Raw genomic sequence first — 18433 nt, 5'->3', positions numbered from 1 at the left:
TTGAAGTGCAGAAGTTGTGCCTCAAGAGCTTGTAATTCTCGGAACAAAGTGCCACCTGACTGACTAATGAGGAAGCTTTGTAGGCCCCAACCCCAATCCCCCACCACACACAACTTCTCTCTCTCTTTCACTCTCTCATTTCATCACTCTATTGCTTCTCTGAAACAGAAATGAATGCATCAATCCTTAACCCCCACCACACACACACATACCTCTCTCTCCTTCTCTCGCACCATCACTCCTATCTCTCTCTCTCTCTCTCTCTCTCTCTCATTCCATCACTATCCCTTCTTTGAAATGGAAATAAATGCATTAACTTTCTAGACAAATGCTTTATGGATTAATGTGGACTCGGACGCCGTTGTTCTGCAGATGAAAAAACATAGAAGACAGAGAGTCATACAGGACCTACCCAGACATTTGACCATCCCACCGGCTCGCACTTTCTTTCTCTCTCTATTTCTCTCTTTCATTTACGCATTTTAAATTCCTTCCTTTGTTTAGCCAACCCCCAACCACTTAATGTATTACCAAGAGCGTTGGATCTAAACTCCCTACTACCCGACAAGTTCCTTATCCACAATAAAACATATGTCCCGACCCAGGTAATTGGGAGGACACGATAACAATCATAATAGCATGTAAGTAAATGTACAACATCACTTCTGGAAATGGACTGAAAGAAGATGATTTCTCATTTGACAAACAACTCACTCATTCTTCAAAAGGGAGACTATTCAAGGTTTCTCAATAACACTGAAATTCACTGAGTATATCAAACATTAGGAACACCTCTTGACATAAACCGGAGTACCTACTGGCACTGACTACCATACCCCATTCAAAGGCCCTTACATCTTTTGTCTTGCCAATTCACCCTCTGAATGGCACACATACGCAATCCACGTTTCAATTGTCTCAATTGTCTCCTTATTTAACCTCTCTCCTCCCCTTCATCTACACTGATTTTAAGTGGATTTAACAAGTGACATCAATAAGGGATCATAGCTTTCACCAGGTCAGTCTATGTCATGGAAATAGAAGGTGTTCTTAATGTTAATGTTTTGTGTACTCAATGTAGAGTTTAACTTTGATGCATGTCGTGTAGTATTCTACCTGGAGGTTTCCCCCAATTAAAAGCATTTTTTTAACCTTCAGCAGTGTATGGTTCTGCTTTTGTGTTCTCATAGTGTGAGATTATCTATTCACTTTTCTCCTGTAGCACCACTGTTGTCAAATGTATTGGTTGAACCAAGGTTGTAGAACAAACACAAATGCAGCTTTTCCAATTAGAGTTATTCCTGAACAAGCACACAGCATTTCTGAAAATAATCTTAGGTATGAGTGTTGGTTGTCACCCGTGTATGAAAGACAATGCCTCCAGTTAAGTCCTGCTGACTGAGGCTGTTGTAATATGGACACGGTACTCCTGAATAATTTTGGAATTACTATATGAAACATGCAATTATGTAGAAGGTACTTCCCTGGCTCGGAGGGAATTGTGATACCTTTAGTCATACCTTCCTCCCAGCCCTGTGGACTTCCTCCTTTCCTTTCCATCCTCTCGTTCCCCTCTTCCCAAGGGTTCTCCGCCACCACCACGCTCCACGTGAAATAAGGGTTATATTCGGGGTACGGGCGGTCACATGACTTCCTTTTTCCAGGGCACCCGATATCTAAAGGGAGAAGATATACAGTCAATATATGGCATGTAGCAACTATGGACAAACTATGTCATAAGCCATAAATACAATGGCTGCATCTCAAGTCTTTAGTGGCCTCCTTCCCCTTGCCTTTTCTTTCAAGCACTGATCTGAATGGACAGGATGACAGAAACATGGCTGAAGGCCCACGGTTTGTTGCCCTAAGTCAGTTTGGATCAAGGAAATGAGGCAAGTGGATAAAGCTACTTTTGAGTATTGACATCACAGGAGGTTGGTGGAACATAATTGGGGAGAATGGGCTCGTGGTAATGATTTCAGCCGTCATGATTATTTCCTCATTCTTGATGGCATCAAAAGTTTTAAAAACGATTAATAGGAGACCGAATGCAATCAGACCACCATTTAATTGGCCCTCATGTATCACTTACCAGTGGTGTAAAGTACTTGAGTACCACAAATGTAGTTTGGGGTGTCTGTACTCTACTTTACATTTTATATTTTTTACAACTTTTACTTGTACATTCCTAAAGAAAATAATGTACTTTTTGCTCCATACATTTTCCGTGACACCCAAAAGTACTCGTTACATTATGAATGCTTAACAGGAAAGGAAAATGGTCAGATTCAAACACTTATTAAGATCCTTGGTCATACCTACTGCCTCTGATCTGGCGGACTCACTAAACACACATGCTTCATTTGTAAAATATGTCTGAGCGTTGGACTGAGCCCTTGACGATCCATAAAAAAAACAATCGGACGTTTGTATTGCCTAATAGAAGTAATTTGAAATGATTTAAACTTTAACTTTTAATACTTAAGTATATTTTTGCAATCACATACTTAAGTATATTTAAAACTGAATACTTTTAGACTTTTACTCAAGTAGTATTTTACTGTCACCACCGATAAATCCACTATAATTGAGAATTTCAATAAGCATTTTTCTATGACTGGCCATGCTTTCCACCTGGCTACCCCTACCCCAGTCAACAGCACTGCACCCCCCACAGCAAATCGCCCAAGCCTTCCCCATTTCTCCTTCTCCCAAATCCAGTCAGCTGATGTTCTGAAAGAGCTGCAAAATCTGGACCCCTACAAATCAGTCAGGCTAGAAAATCTGGACCCTTTCTTTCAAAAATGATCTGCCAAAATTGTTGCAACCCCTTTTACTAGCCTGTTCAACCTCTCTTTCGTGTCGTCTGAGATTCCCAAAGATTGGAATGCAGCTGCGGTCATCCCCCTCTTCAAAGGGGGGTACACTCTTGACCCAAACTGCTACAGACCTATATCTATCCTACCCTGCCTTTCTAAGGTCTTCAAAAGCCAAGTCAAAAAACTGATTACCGACCATTTCGAATTGCACCGCACCTTCTCCGCTATGCAATCTGGTTTCAGAGCTGGTCATGGGTGCACCTCAGCCATGCGCAAGGTCCTAAACGATATCTTAACTGCCGTCGATAAGAAACAATACTGTGCCGCCGTATTCATTGACCTGGCCAAGGCTTTCGACTCTGTCAATCACCGCAGACTCGATAGACTTGGTTTCTGAAATGGTTGCCTCGCCTGGTTCACCAACTACTTCTCTGATTTAGGTCAGTGTGTCAAATCGGAGGGCCTGTTGTCCGGGCCTCTGGCAGTCTCTATGGGGGTGCCACAGGGTTCAATTCTTGGGCCGACTCTCTTCTCTGTATACATCAATGATGTCGCTCAGGCTGCTGGTGAGTCTCTGATCCACCTCTACGCAGACGACACCATTTGGTATACTTCTGGCCCTTATTTGGACACTCTGTTAACAACCCTCCAGACGAGCTTCAATGCCATTACATCTCTCCTTCCGTGGCCTCCAACTGCTCTTAAATACAAGTAAAACTAAATGCATGCTCTTCAACCGATCGCTGCCTGCACCTGCCCAGTTCAGCATCACTACTCTGGACGGTTCTAACTTAGAATATGTGGACAAATACCTAGGTGTCTGGTTAGACTGTAAACTCTCCTTCCAGACTCACATCAAACATCTCCAATCCAAAGTTAAATCTAGAATTGGTGTCCTATTTCGCAACAGAGCATCCTTCACTCATGCTGTCAAACATACCCTCGTAAAACTGACCATCCTACCAATCCTCAACTTCGGTGATGTAATTTAAAAAATAGCCTCCAATACCCTACTCGGCAAATTGGATGTTGTCTTCCACAGTGCCATCCGTTTTGTCACCAAAGCACCATATACTACCCACCACTGTGACCTGTACACTCTCGTTGCTGGCCCTCGCTTCATACTCGTCGCCAAACCCACTGACTCCAGGTAATCTACAAGACCCTGCTAGGTGAAGTCCCCCCTTATCTCAGCTCGCTGGTCACCATAGCAGCACCCACCTGTAGCACACACTCCAGCAGGTATCTCTCTCTGGTCACCCCCAAAACCAATTCTTCCTTTGGCCGCCTCTCCTTCCAGTTCTCTGCTGCCAATGACTGGAACGAACTACAAAAATCTCTGAAACTGGAAACACTTATCTCCCTCACTAGCTTTAAGCAGCTCACGAATTACTGCACCTGTACATAGCCCATCTATAATTTAGCCCATACAACCTCTTCCCCAACTGTATTCACTTATTCATTTTGCTCCTTTGCACCCTATTATTTCTATCTCTACTTGGCAAATTCTTCCACTACAAATCTACCATTCCAGTGTTTTACTTGCTATATTGTATTTACTTTGCCACCATGGCCTTTTTTTGCCTTTCTACTGTATTATTGCCTGTATGTTTGTTTTACTCCATGTGTAACTCTGTGTTGTTGTATGTGTCAAACTGCTTTGCTTTATCTTGGCCAGGTCGCAATTGTAAATGAGAACTTGTTCTCAACTTGCCTACCTGGTTAAATAAAGGTGAAATAAAATATAAAAAACTGGGTGACTTTCACTTTTACTTGTTGTTTTTGTAACGCTTATCGTCTGGGGAAGGAGACGAGGACCAAGGTGCAGCGTGGTAAGTGTTCATATTTTAAATATTTTAATGAACACTGAAAACAAAACAATAAACAACCAACCAACAGTCCTGTAAGGTGCAACACAACACTAAACAGAAAATAACCACCCACAAAACACAATGAAAAACAGGCTACCTAAATATGGTTCTCAGACAGGGACAACGATTGACAGCTGCCTCTGATTGAGAACCATACCAGGCCAAACACAGAAATAGAAAATCCTAGACAAACTAACATAGACAACCCACCCAACTCACGCCCTGACCATACTAAAACAAAAGACAAAACAAAGGAACTAAGGTCAGAACGTGACAGTTTTTATATTTTTACTTTCACTCAAGTATGAAAAATGGGTACTTTGTCCAAAACTGACTCTTACAGAATTTCCCAGTGGACGGGGATATCGTAAATTTAATCAAAGCCTATTGAATGACAATTTGTTCTTAACTAAAACAAAATAATTAATAATTAACAAACTTTTTTTTCTGCACACCGCAGATCCCACAGCAGATCCCCTTATTGTATGGGACACTTTTAAATGTACTTTTAGAGGCCATTCAACACGATACTTATCATTAAAACTAAGCAGTTTGGGTCAAATGAGATTAGACTAATAAAGGAAATAGAGGAAGTAACAGAGCAGGTAGATGGTAATGGGAACTGAACTATAGAGACACAAAATAGGTTAGAGGAAAAACAAAAATAATTGGAGGTACTCATTCAAGAACGATCAAGTGTAATTTATTTGATTATAAAAGGAGAATTTTATAAAAAACGTGAAAAATGCACTCAATTTTTCTTGAATCTTCAACATAGAAATGCAGGGCTTGATGTTATACCAGTAGAGGTACATCAGACCTTTTTTGATGTACTCAAAAATCCATTATTAGCATGTTTCAAATACTCTTGTAAAAGTGGTAGACTTTCAGGTATTCAATAAGAAGGTCTGATTTCATTACTACTGAAACAGGACCCAGGTTGTAAGTATAAAGAACCAGTCCATTTTTTTTAAACTGGAGGGTCCTTACACTTCCATGTTGTTATGTGAAAATCGTGGCAAAATGCATAGAATAAAAAAAGGTTTTACCAGATATGGTTCATCCTGATCAGACAGGTTTTTTACATGGACAGAATATATGACAATTACTTGAAACAACTCTTGATTCAACAGTCAGAGTTTTCCAATTTAAATGATTATACAAAATTCTTGCCACCAACAGAATGCTATATATATGGGGCATACAACAATCTCAGCTCTGTAGATTTCGCTGCGAAGTGACAGAATCACTAGATCATTTATTCTGGTATTGTCCCTATGTAGCTTGTTTCTGATCACAGGTTCAGGAATGGTTAAATAATAAATAATCACAACATTAAAATTAACGTTACAAATAGCAGTGTTGGGCGATTTGGAAAGCCATAGTCAGTCAATAAATAATATAATAATACTCATAGGAAAGGTTGTCATCTTTTACTCACAATCTGTGTAGACTATACGATTAGAACGGTAAAAATGTATGTTATGTGATTGCTGTATTTAAAAGTACCATGTATGTAGAATGTGTATGTGAAATGTGTACGTAAAAAAACTAAAATATTTGTGTCCTCCAAAAATGGTTAAAAAAAGAAAGAAATTACAGTAAATGACTGTTTATTATTATTGGAATCGTAACAAACACAATAAACACATTTCCAGGTGTTTGACGCCATTCCATTTGCTCTGTTCCGTCCATTAAGTCTTTCTCCCCACAGCAGCCTCCTGTGACTGACATGTACCCCATGTAGAAGTGCAGAAGATAAATGATGAGGATGAAAATTCTAAATGAGAGGCATGTTGTCTCTAAAAGAGAGCTGTACTGTAAGCCTATCTGTGACTGTTTATAATGAGCTGTGAGACCAGCAGGCTTTGAAAACAATTGTTGGGAAAGTGAACACAAAGACATCAGTTAACAGCTTCAGAAATAATTTAATTTGTAGCGCACATGGCAAGGTAATCCACAGGGGTTGAGGTACAATTGCTGTTTTCAAGGGGAGGTTAGCCTGTCACTATTGAGTTTTGAAACAATCCGTTGTTATTACAATAATATACCATTCAGAAAAGTATCACTCAGACAGATAATTGCACAGTGATGGTGCACACTCTCCCCTTCCTTCCTTCCTTCCTTCCTTCCTTCCTTCCTTCCTTCCTTCCTTCCTTCCTTCCTTCCTTCCTTCCTTCCTTCCTTCCTTCCTTCCTTCCTTCCTTCCTTCCTTCCTTCCTTCCTTCCTTCCTTCCTTCCTTCCTTCCTTCCCTCCCTTCATCTATCCATATATTCATTGTTCACTACCGAGAGGATGGCCACCAGCAGAGAAACAGATGTTCCTGTGGCTTCGGTAACTGACAATCTGTCTTTGAGCGTGCCCTATCAGTTCCAGATGGATTCTCAACAAAAATCTAAAAATGCGTGCAAGTATTCCTTTTGCCAACACAACCCTGCACGATCCTTCCAGAAAGACCAGTTCCACCCTACACCATTGGGCCCCTTCCAGAGAGGACAGCTCCGCCCTACACCACCAGGCCCCATTCAGAGTGGCCAACACAACCTTGCACCATCAGGCCCTTTGTAGAGTGGACAGCACCCCCCACCCCCCCATGCTAACAGGACAACACCCGAATCAGCAGAGACCAGCAGTCCAGCAACACAGCTATGCAGAAGTGACATGAAGTATAGAGCACCCTGCTGCAGCCGGGCTAAACCAGATAAGGAATCAGATGAACATAATCTGCTAAAACAAATCCATTCATTCCTTCTCTGTTATTATCAGAAATAGGATTATTGAAATAGAACCTATAATGATTATGAATTCAGTTTGAGATAAGCAACCCAGGAAAGGGTTGACGTTAGCTCATATAAATGTACTGAATGTAGCCTCAGAAAACAAGTTCATTAGATTTATAATTCGATAATTTTAGATCATTTGAATATATTAACCGTTTCTGAGACTCACTTAGTCAGCACTTTGATGATACAGCAGTAAGAATTCAAGGAAATAACATCTATAGAAAAGTCAGGAATGTCTACGGGGGAGATGTTGCTGTATATATTCAGAGCCAGATTCCTGTAAAACTCAGAGAAAAGCTAGTGACATGAAGTAGAAGTGCTGTGGTTGCAGGTTCATCTGCCTCATCTGAAGCCTCTTCTTTTAGGGTGCTGCTATAGAAAGCATCTGGAGAATTTGTGTGAGGTTAGATAAGGTCTAATGATGCAAAAAGAGAAAAATATTTTATGAATATTGACTGGTTTTCATTGAGTTGTCCTCTCAAGAGGAAGCGTCTCACTGTGACTCATGCCTGTAACATGACCTAGGGTATCACTCAACCAACTAGAGTGTAAACCACTAGTATTGGATCTGTTACATCCACTTGTATTGATCATATCTTCACCCATGCTGCAGCGCATTATTGGTGACCATAACATTGTGGCAATAAAAATAAAAGCCAAAAAACAAAAGCAGGGTGTAAAGTTATTTATAAGAGATCATTCAAAATGTTTTCTCTGGACTCTTTTGTTGAAGATGTAAATCACATACAGTACCAGTCAAAAGTTTGGACACAAGGCTGTTTATTTATTTGTAGAATAATAGTGAAGACATCAACACTATGAAACAACCCATATGTAATCATTTAGTAACTAAAATAGTGTTAAACAAATCAAAATACATTTCATACTTTAGATTCTTAAAAAGTAGCCACCATTTGCCTTGATGACAGCTTTGCACACTCTTGGCATTCTCTCAACCAGCTTCACGAGGAATGCTTTTCCAATAGTCTTGAAGGTGCTGCGCATTTGTTGGCTGCTTTTCCTTCACTCTGCTGTCCAACTCATCCCAAACCATCTCAATTTGGTTGAGGTCGGGTGATTTGATTGTGGATGACAGGTAATCTGATGCAGCACCATCACTCTCCTTCTTGGTCAAATAGACCTTACACAGCCTGGAGTGTGTGTTTGGGGTAATTGTCTTGTTGAAAAACAAATTATAGTCCTACTAAGCACAAACCAGATGGGATGGTGTATCGCTGCAGAATGCTGTGGTAACCATGCTGGTTAAGTGTGCCTTGAATTCTAAATAAATCACAGACAGTGTCACCAGCAAAGCACCACCACACCATCACACCATGTCCTTCATGCGTCACAGTAGGAACAAAGATCATCTGTTCACTTACTTTGTGTCTCAGAAAGACACAGCGGTTGGAACCAAAAATTTCAGATTTCCACCAGTCCATTGTTCATGTTCCTTGGCCCAAGCAGGTCTCTCCTTCTTATTGGTGTCCTTTAGTAGTGGTCTATTTGCAGCAATTCAACCATGGATGACTGATCAATTTATAAATCAAATGTATTTCTAAAGCCCTTTTTACATCAGCCGATGTACAAAGTGCTCTACAGAAACCCAGCCTAAAACCCTCAGTAGACTCAGAGCTACAAAATGGTACATCATACATTGCATTTCAGGAAACAATGGAAAAGTAATTCTGCTTTGAAAGTTGATCAACTCACTTTTGAGAAAACTGTCTTTCACTGTTTTGGTACTATTATTGGAGAGCCCTCTTTGTCTACACCCATTCAACATTGTTCACACCCTCTTAAGCCTTAGCCCCACCCATCTCTTTAAGGGTTGATCTCACCATTCTGTACTAACTTTCCAGCAATCTAAGAGAGAGAGAGAACAGCTCACTGAACATTACTCTCCTTAGCAGAGCTGGTTAGGCTGTTATGTTATCTGCAACTGTGCTGTCAGATTGTCCCTTCGTAAATTCAGAGTGTTTCGCGTTCACTGGATGTTCTGCCCAATTAGTAGGGTTGTGTCGAAAGCACTGACCTCACAATGACAGTCAAGCACGCAAGCTAACCGGCAAACTGGCTAACATTGGCTAGCTACTTCCAGACACATAATGAGAGAGCACCCCACTCAGCCTGACCATTTTACTCACGTTTGTAGAGCTGGTTAGGCAGTTTTAATGTTATCCAAAGTGCTGGTGACTAACTGTGCTGCTGGCAACAATTGAAATACGGTTTGTTGCTGACGTCTACTGACACCGGACATATTCAACGGGTGTTGAGCGTTCAATAGTTGATCAGTTATTGAGCACACTAAGACAAGAGTATTTTGATAAATGTAGCTAGCTAGATAGCTATCTAGGTAAACAATGCATCCAAACGCATGAGGTAGCGTTACTAAGCTAACTAGCTAACAGTACACTTTAACCTCGCTTCATACTCGTCGCCAAATCCACTGGCTACAAGTTATCTACAAGTCTCTGCTAGGTAAAGCCCCACCTTATCTCAGCTCACTGCTCACCAACACCCACTCGTAGCACGCGCTCCAGCAGGTATATCTCACTGGTCACCCCCAAAAACAATTCCTCCTTTGGTCGTCTTTCCTTCCAGTTCTCTGCTGCCCATGACTGGAACGAATTGCAAAAATCTCTGAAGCTGGAGACTCACATCTCCCTCACTAGCTTTAAGCACCGGCTGTCAGAGAAGATTACAGATCACTGCACCTGTACATGGCCCATCTGTAAACAGCCCATCTATCTACCTACCTCATCCCTATACTGGTATTTATTTTGCTCCTTTGCACCCTAGTATCTCTACCTGCAGATTAATGTTTAATTGCTATATTGTAGTTACTTCACCACCGTGGCCTATTTATTTCCTCAACTTACCTCAATTGCACTTACTGTATGTAGACGTTTTGTTTTCTTTTGTTCTACTGTATTATTGACTGTTTTGTTTATTCCATGTGTAACTCTATGTTGCTGTATGTGTCGAAGTGCTACACTTCATCTTGGTCAGGTCGCAGTTGAAAATGAGAACTTGTCCTCAACTAGCCTACCTGGTTAATAAATAAAGGTGAAATAAAAATCTAATAAATAAAATAGAACTTGAAATGAAAATACTTTGTCAAAATTAGAGTGGAGTCTTTTGTTAAGACATGTAGCTAGCTAGCTAAACAATGGACCATAATCACATCTCATGACGTTACTACCCTGCATGAATCTGCAGGTAACTAACCAACTAACTAGTCAAGCAAATGTGTCGGAGATACGAAGAATAAGATCATACACAATGTTAGCTAGCAACCCAGCCAGATAACATTAGCTTGCTAACAGTACACTTGAAATGAAACCACTTTCTGTGTAATAGAAATGTGTAATATCTGAAAATGTAGCTTGCTAGATGTATACTGTCTTACCAGTATACATCATGGTTGGATGCGTCTCCTGTCTGATGCCATGCATGGTTGCCCTTAGTTTGAGGATGTAGTCCAGACTGGTGTTTTCTCCATGTCTTTAGCTGTCATGCTCAAACTCCACTGATTTCAAAACTCGGTCCTTCAGATACTAGCGAGCCAGTCAGCTAACGTTAGCTAGCTAACAGTACACTTTAACTTGCCATTAGGTTTATTCAGTTTTACTAAGCAATACATTTTAAAAAACAACATTCGACACGATTACCTAAACATACTGATCAGCTCCAATAGACAGTTGTGTGCTATATGGCAGACCAATCCAAACTCTTCTCTCGGCATGTCCAGCCCACTCATTATCTCAGCCAATCATGGCTAGTGGTAAGGTTCTCACTTTTTCTGTGGCTAAAACAACTAGGCCCTTAATTTAACAATTCTATTCATATTTACAGATGGCATACAAGTTTGATATTAAGGCACATGAAAGTTCACATGTCCGAGAAGGCATTTCTGCCCCAAAATATTTTTCATGTTCAAACGGCTCTCTTGTGAAGTCGTGACTTACGACATACGCCTAGTTTCCTGAATCGGGTCACAAATGTCAGTTGGCTTTTCATAGCCGATCATTCAGAGTTAGGGACAGCAGGTGCGGTAGAGAGAGAGTCAAAAACAGTATGAGTATGCACATTTGCTATTTAACTCAACCGTTTTTCTGACAAAACTGTCGGTAGAGTTGAAAATGCAATGGAAACACAGTGAATCTTCTGCAACAAGTTTGGTGGAAATACACCACTGGTGGGAAAATGTGCATATGTCATTTTTTTGTATTTCAGAATATTGACAATCTTTCGCCAATTGGATCAAAACCTTGCTACTGAGACATAAAAATGGTATCCACAAGTGAATTTGACTCTGGGGAAGTAGATAAAGGACTTCATTGCCAAAACCAAAATAATCCCTTTAAGGAGAGTCAATGTCATGCATTAGGCCTACTTCTGCATAAACACCTTCCTCTAAATTACTGGGTGGCATTACTGGCATTTATTTTCTCCTAAACAAAATATTAGGTCTTCCATATAGAGAGCGACCATGTCAAATCAAATCAAAATGTATTTGACGCGTGTAGAACTTACAGTGAAATGCTTACTCAAAAGCCCTAACCAACTATGCCATTTTTAAGTAAAAAATAGGAATTAGGTAAACAATAAGTAAAATGACAGTGAAAATAACAGTAGCGAGGCTATATACAGATGGTAAATGCAAATAGTCCAGGTAGGCATTTGATTACCTGTTCAGGAGTCTTATGGCTTGGTGTTAAAATCTGTTGAGAAGCCTTTTGGTCCTAGACTTGGCGCTCCGGTACCGCTTACCATGCGGTAGTAGAGATAACAGACTCTGACTGAGGTGGCTAGGGTATTTGACAGTTTTTAGGGCCTTCCACTGACACCACCTGGTGTAGATGTCCTGATGGCAGGCAGCTTAGCCCCAGTGATGTACTGGGCCATACACACTACCCTCTGTAGTGCCTTGCGGTCGGAGGCCGAGCAGTTGCCGTACCAGGCAGTGATGCAACCAGTCAGGATAACCTCAATGTTGCAGCTGTAGAACCTTTTGAGGATCTGAGGACCCATGCCAAATATTTTCAGTCTCCTGAGGGGGAATAGGCTTTGTCGTGCCCTCTTCACGACTGTCTTGGTGTGTTTGGACCATTCTTGTTTGTTGGTGATGTGGACACCAAGGAACTTGAAGCTCTCCACCTGCTCCACTACAGCCCCGTCGATAAGAATGGGGGCGTGCCCGATCCTCCTTTTCCTGTAGTCCACGATTGTCTTGATTACGTTGTTATTCTGGCACCACCCGGCCAGGTCTATGACCTCCTCCCTATAGGTTGTCTCGTCATTGTCTGTGTTTAGGCCTACCACTGTTGTGTCGTCTGCAAACTTAATGATGGTGTTGGAGTCTGCCTGGCCATGCAGTCATGGGTGAACAGGAGGGGACTGAGCACACACCCCTGAGGGGTTCCAGCGTTGAGGATCAGCGTGGCAGGTGTGTTGCTACCTACCCTCACCACCTGGGGACGGCCCGTCAAGTCGTCCAGGATCCAGTTGCAGAGGGATGTGTTTAATCCCAGGATCCTTAGATTAGTGATGAGCTTTGAGGGCACTATCGTGTTGAACGCTGATCATCTGTGGATCTGCTTGAGCGGTATGAAAATTGGAGTGGGTCTAGTGTTTCTGGGATAATGGTGTTAATGTGAGCCATTACCAGCCTTTCAAAGCACTTCATGTCTACAGATCTGTAGTCATTTAAGCAGGTTACCTTAGTGTTCTTGGGCACAGGGAATATGGTGGTCTGCTTGAACCATGTTGGTATTACAGACTCAATCAGGGACATGTTGAAAATGTCAAAAGACACCTGCCAGTTGGTCAGCACATGCCCAGAGCACACACCCTGGTAATCCATTTGGCCCAGCGGCCTTGTGAATGTCCTGCCGTACATACCTACACATACGCTACGATCACAATGCCTCCTAATTGTCCCTCGAATTTCTAAGCACACAGCTGGAGGCAGGGCTTTCTCCTATAGAGCAACATATTTATGGAATGGTGTGCCTACCCATGTGAGGGACGCAAACTCAGTCTCAACCTTTAAGTCTTTACTGAAGACTCATCTCTTCAATGGTCATATGATTGTGTAGTCTGGCCCTGGAGTGTGAAGGTGAACGGAAAGGCTCTGGAGCAACGAACCGCCCTTGCTGTCTCTGCCTGGCCAGTTCCCCTCTTTCCACTGTGATTCTCTGCCTCTAACCCTATTACAGGGGCTGAGTCACTGGCTTACTGGTGCTCTTTCATGCCGTCCCTAGGAGGGGTGCGTCACTTGAGTGGATTGAGTCACTGATGTGATCTTCCTGTCTGGGTTGGCGCCCCCCTTGGGTTGTGCCGTGGCGGAGATCTTTGTGGGCTATACTCGGCCTTGTCTCAGGATGGTGGTTGAAGATATCCGTCTAGTGGTGTGGGGGCTGAACTTTGGCAAAGTGGGTGGGGTTATATCCTTCCTGTTTGGCCCTGTCCGGGGGTATCATCGGATGGGGCCACAGTGTCTCCTGACCCCTCCTGTCTCAGCCTCCAGTATTTATGCTGCAGTAGTTTGTGTCTGGGGCTAGGGTCAGTTTGTTATAACTGGAGTACTTCTCCTGTCTTATCCGGTGTCCTGTGTGAATTTAAGTATGCTCTCTCTAATTCTCTCTTTCTTTCTTTCTCTCTCAGAGGACCTGAGCCCTAGGACCATCCCTCAGGACTACTTGGCATGATGACTCCTTGCTGTCCCCAGTCCACCTGGCCGTGCTGCTGCTCCAGTTTGAACTGTTCTACCTGCGGCTATGGAATCCTGACCTGTTCACCGGACGTGCTACCTGTCCCAGACCTGCTGTTTTCAGCTCTCTAGAGAAGGTAGGAATGGTAGAGATACTTTTAATGATCGGCTATGAAAAGCCAATTGACATTTACTCCTGAGGTGCTGTCTTGCTGCACCATCGACAACTACTGTGATTATTATTATTTGACCATGCTGGTCATTTATGTACATTTGAACATCTTGGCCATGTTCTGTTATAATCTCTAGGCTGGGTTTCTGTACAGCACTTTGAGATATCAGCTGATGTACGAAGGGCTATATAAATACATTTGATTTGAATGTTGACTTGATTAAAAGGTCTTACTCACGTCGACTATGGAGTGCGTGATCACACAGGTGATGCTCTCATGCATGCCTCAGTGTTGCAAGCCTCAAAGTCAGTATAGAAGTGATTTAGCTCGTCTGGTAGGTTCTTGTCACTGGGCAGTTCGCTGCTGTGCTTCCCTTTGTAGTCTGTAATAGTGTACAGGCCCTGCCACATCCGACGAGCGTCAGAGCCAGTGTAGTACGATTCAATCTTGGTCCTGTATTGGTGTTTTGCCTGTTTGATGGTTCGTTGGAGCCCATAACAGGATGTAGTCGAAGCTTCCGGGTTAGAGTACCGCACCTTGAAAGAGGCAGCTCTACCCTTTAGCTCAGTGCAAATGAGTCCTGGAATCCATGGCTTCTGGTTGAGATATGTACGTACAGTCACTGTGGGGACGACGTCCTCAATGCACTTATTGATAAAGCCAGTGGTGTACTCCTCAATGCCATCGGAAGAATCCAGGAAAAAATTCCAATCGGTGCTAGCAAAACTGTCCTGTAGTTTAGCATCTGCTTCATCTGACCACTTTTTTAATAGACCGATCAGGAGGATAGGATTATGTTCACATTTTCCAAATAGAGGGAGAGGGAGATCTTAATTTTTTCCCTCTGTTGGCGCATTTAACATGCTGATAGAAATTGGGTAAAACTGATTTTAGTTTCCCTGCATTAAAACCTCTAGGGGGAGTATTTTCATTTTTGGAAAAAAAAACGTTCCCGTTTTAAAACGGGATATTTTGTCAGGACAAGATGCTAGAATATACATATAATTGACAGTTTAGGGTAGAATACACTCGAACATTTCCAAAACTGTAAAGATATTGTCTGTGAGTATAATAGAACTGATGTTGCAGGCGAAAGCCTGAGAAAAATCCAATCTGGAAGTGCCCCATATTTTGAAAGCGCTGCGCACCAATGAGTCCCTATTGAGCTGTGAATGTGCTATCAACCAGATTACGCTTTCTACGTATTCCCCAGGGTGTCTACAGCATTGTGACGTAGTTTTACGCATTTATGTTGAAGAATAGCCTTAGGCGGCTACATTGCGCAAGTGGTCACCTGACGCCCCCAGAGATATTCTCGCGTAAAATACATATGTAGCCATTACTCCAATCGGTCCTACTGAAAAACGAATTGTCCCGATGGATATATTATCGAATAGATATTTGAAAAACACCTTGAGGATTGATTACAAACAACGTTTGCCATGTTTCTGTCGATATTATGGAGCTAATTTGGAATATTTTTCGCAGTTTTCGTGACTATAATTTCCGGGCGATTTCTCAGCCAAACGTGAAGAACAAACAGACCTATTTCGCATATAAAAATAATATTTTGGGAAAAAGGGAACATTTGCTATCTAACTGGGAGTCTCGTGAGTGAAAACATCCGAAGCTCATCAAAGGTAAATGATTTAATTTGCTTGCTTTTCTGATTTCCGTGACCAAGTTACCTGCTGCTAGCTGGACAAAATGCTATGCTATGTTATCGATAAACTTACACAAATGCTTGTCTAGCTTTTGCTGTAAAGCATATTTTGAAAATCTAAGAAGACAGGGTGGTTGACAAAAGGCTAAGCTGTGTCTCAATATATTTCATTTGTGATTTCCATGAATATGAATATTTTCTAGGGATATTTATGTCCGTTGCGTTATGCTAATTAGTGTCAGGCGATGATTACGCTCCCGCATGCGGGATGGGAGTCAGTAGAGGTTAAAGTCCATGGCCACGAGGAGCACTACCTCTGGGTGAGTGGTTTTCTGTTTGCTTATTTCCTTATACCACCGACTCAGTGCGGTCTTAGCGCCAGCATCTGCCTGTGGTGGGAAATAAACAGCCATGAATTTTTTTTATGAAAAGTCTATTGGCAAATAGTGTGTCTCTATCTTGTCATGAGATACTCTACCTCATGCAAGCAAAATCTAGAGACTTCCTTGATTTCATGCACCGGCTGTTGTTTACAAATATACACAGACTGTCCCCTCTCGTCTTAACGGAGTGTGCTGTTCTGAATGTTTTTCCATGTCGTCATTCAGCCACAATTCGGTGAAACATAAGATATTACAGTTTTTTATGTCCCGTTGGTAGGATATTTGTGATCGACCCATTTCTTCCGGCGCCATCGTTCTTTCATGTGGAACTAGTGGCCTAGGAATGAATTTCTGCGAGACTTTCTGAACGATAACTCTGACCCTTAAAACTTCTTGCGGATCAGTGGGACACCAGCATCCCAATTCGACAACTTCAAATTAAATTACTATAAATATTAAACTTTCATGAAATCATAAGTGCAATACATCAAAATAAAGCTTAACTTGTTGTTAATCCAGCCGCCGTTTCAGATTTCAAAAAAGCTTTACGGCGAAAGCAAACCATGTGATTATCTGAGGACAGGGCTCAGCAAATCATTTTCAACCATGGAGTTGCGACACGAAAGTCAGAAATAGCGATATAATATATGCCTTACCTTAGAAGATCTTCTTCTGTTGGCACTCCAAAAGGTCCCGGTTACATAAAAAATTATAATTTTGTTCGATAAACTCCTTCTTTATATCCATAAAAACTCAGTTTAGCTGGTGCGCTTCAGTCAATAATCCACTCAGTTTCCCTCATTCAAAATGCATTCAAAATGAATCCCAAACAAGTCAATCAATGTTTATAATCTAACCTTAGGTACCCTAATACACAAATAAATTATCAAATTTAAGACAGAGAATCGTTATTGTCTTTACTGGAGAAAAATACCAAAGAACGCGCTCTCATTCATGCTCTTGGAAACACTACAGCCAAAATGGGAGCCACCTAGAAAAACTACAAATTCTGGCTCATTTTTTCAAAAGCCTAGTGCAAGCCCTATGAACTGCAATTGGGCACGATTTCACCCTATTATAAAAATGCCAGCCATTGAAATCAGTGGTAGGATGAATTCTTTGGGGGAGGGGGGGGGTTGTCCTCTGGGTTTCGCCTGCCATTTCAGTTCTGTTATACCCACAAACATTATTTTAAGAGTGTTTCCTATCCAAATCTACCAATTATATGCATATCCTAGCTTTTTGGCCTGAGTAGCAGGCAGTTTACTTTGGGCATGCTTTCCATCCGGAAGTCAAAATACCGCCCACCATCCCAAAGAAGTTAAATGAGGTGATATTTGAGCAGCACTGTATTAGGGCTGCTTTATATTGCTTGGCTGCACAGATGAAAAATAACCTAATTTTAAAGAACATTAGGAACAATTGCTCCCCAGCCACTTAGTGACAGTAATAGTAATGTTTTCGATTGTTAAAATGTGTAGTTTGGCAAAAACATTGATTTCTTTGCTGGCCAAGTGGGAGAATAAACAGTGAACACAAATTATGTGATGTGAACAGTTTTTAAAGGTTAAAATTCAAGGCTGCCATATAGGGCTGATTCTGGTTAAATTTTGATTCTGGTCAATAAATGCCAGCACGCCCGACGAGTTGCAGTGGGTTTGTGGTGTTGCTGGAATTTAACGGGTCGTTTTCACAATGAGGGCCAGTGATCTGTACAGTGAACTTGAGTGCCCACTGAAGCTGATGTTAAAATAGTGAGGAGTTGAATAACTTTGCTTAGAAACACACACACACACACACACACACACACACACACACACACACACACACACACACACACACACACACACACACACACACACACACACACACAGAGAGAGAGAGAGACTCTTATCTTCTATACATGACTCTCTAGCAGAAAATGCTAAGAGGCCGTATTCGCTCTTTTAAGGTCCTTACTACTGAATAGTGTCTGTTACTCTCTAGCAGACAAATGTATGCAAGACACTAATACAGACAAAG

At 41.7% G+C, this 18433-nt stretch overlaps 1 protein-coding gene across 1 annotated transcript in view; it reads right to left on the bottom strand.

Annotated features, from left to right (window-relative positions):
- alk (ALK receptor tyrosine kinase) overlaps positions 1-18433 on the bottom strand; it is a 738611-nt gene that overhangs the window by 408462 nt on the left and 311716 nt on the right. The window contains exon 3 of the mRNA XM_052470437.1: positions 1521-1676. Coding sequence (XP_052326397.1) covers positions 1521-1676 — 156 coding nt within the window. The remainder of the gene's footprint in view (positions 1-1520; positions 1677-18433) is intronic.

This window comes from Oncorhynchus keta, chromosome 2 (genome assembly GCF_023373465.1).
Source record: "Oncorhynchus keta strain PuntledgeMale-10-30-2019 chromosome 2, Oket_V2, whole genome shotgun sequence".
NCBI lineage: Eukaryota > Metazoa > Chordata > Actinopteri > Salmoniformes > Salmonidae > Oncorhynchus > Oncorhynchus keta.
This window is presented reverse-complemented; position numbering and strand designations above follow the sequence as displayed.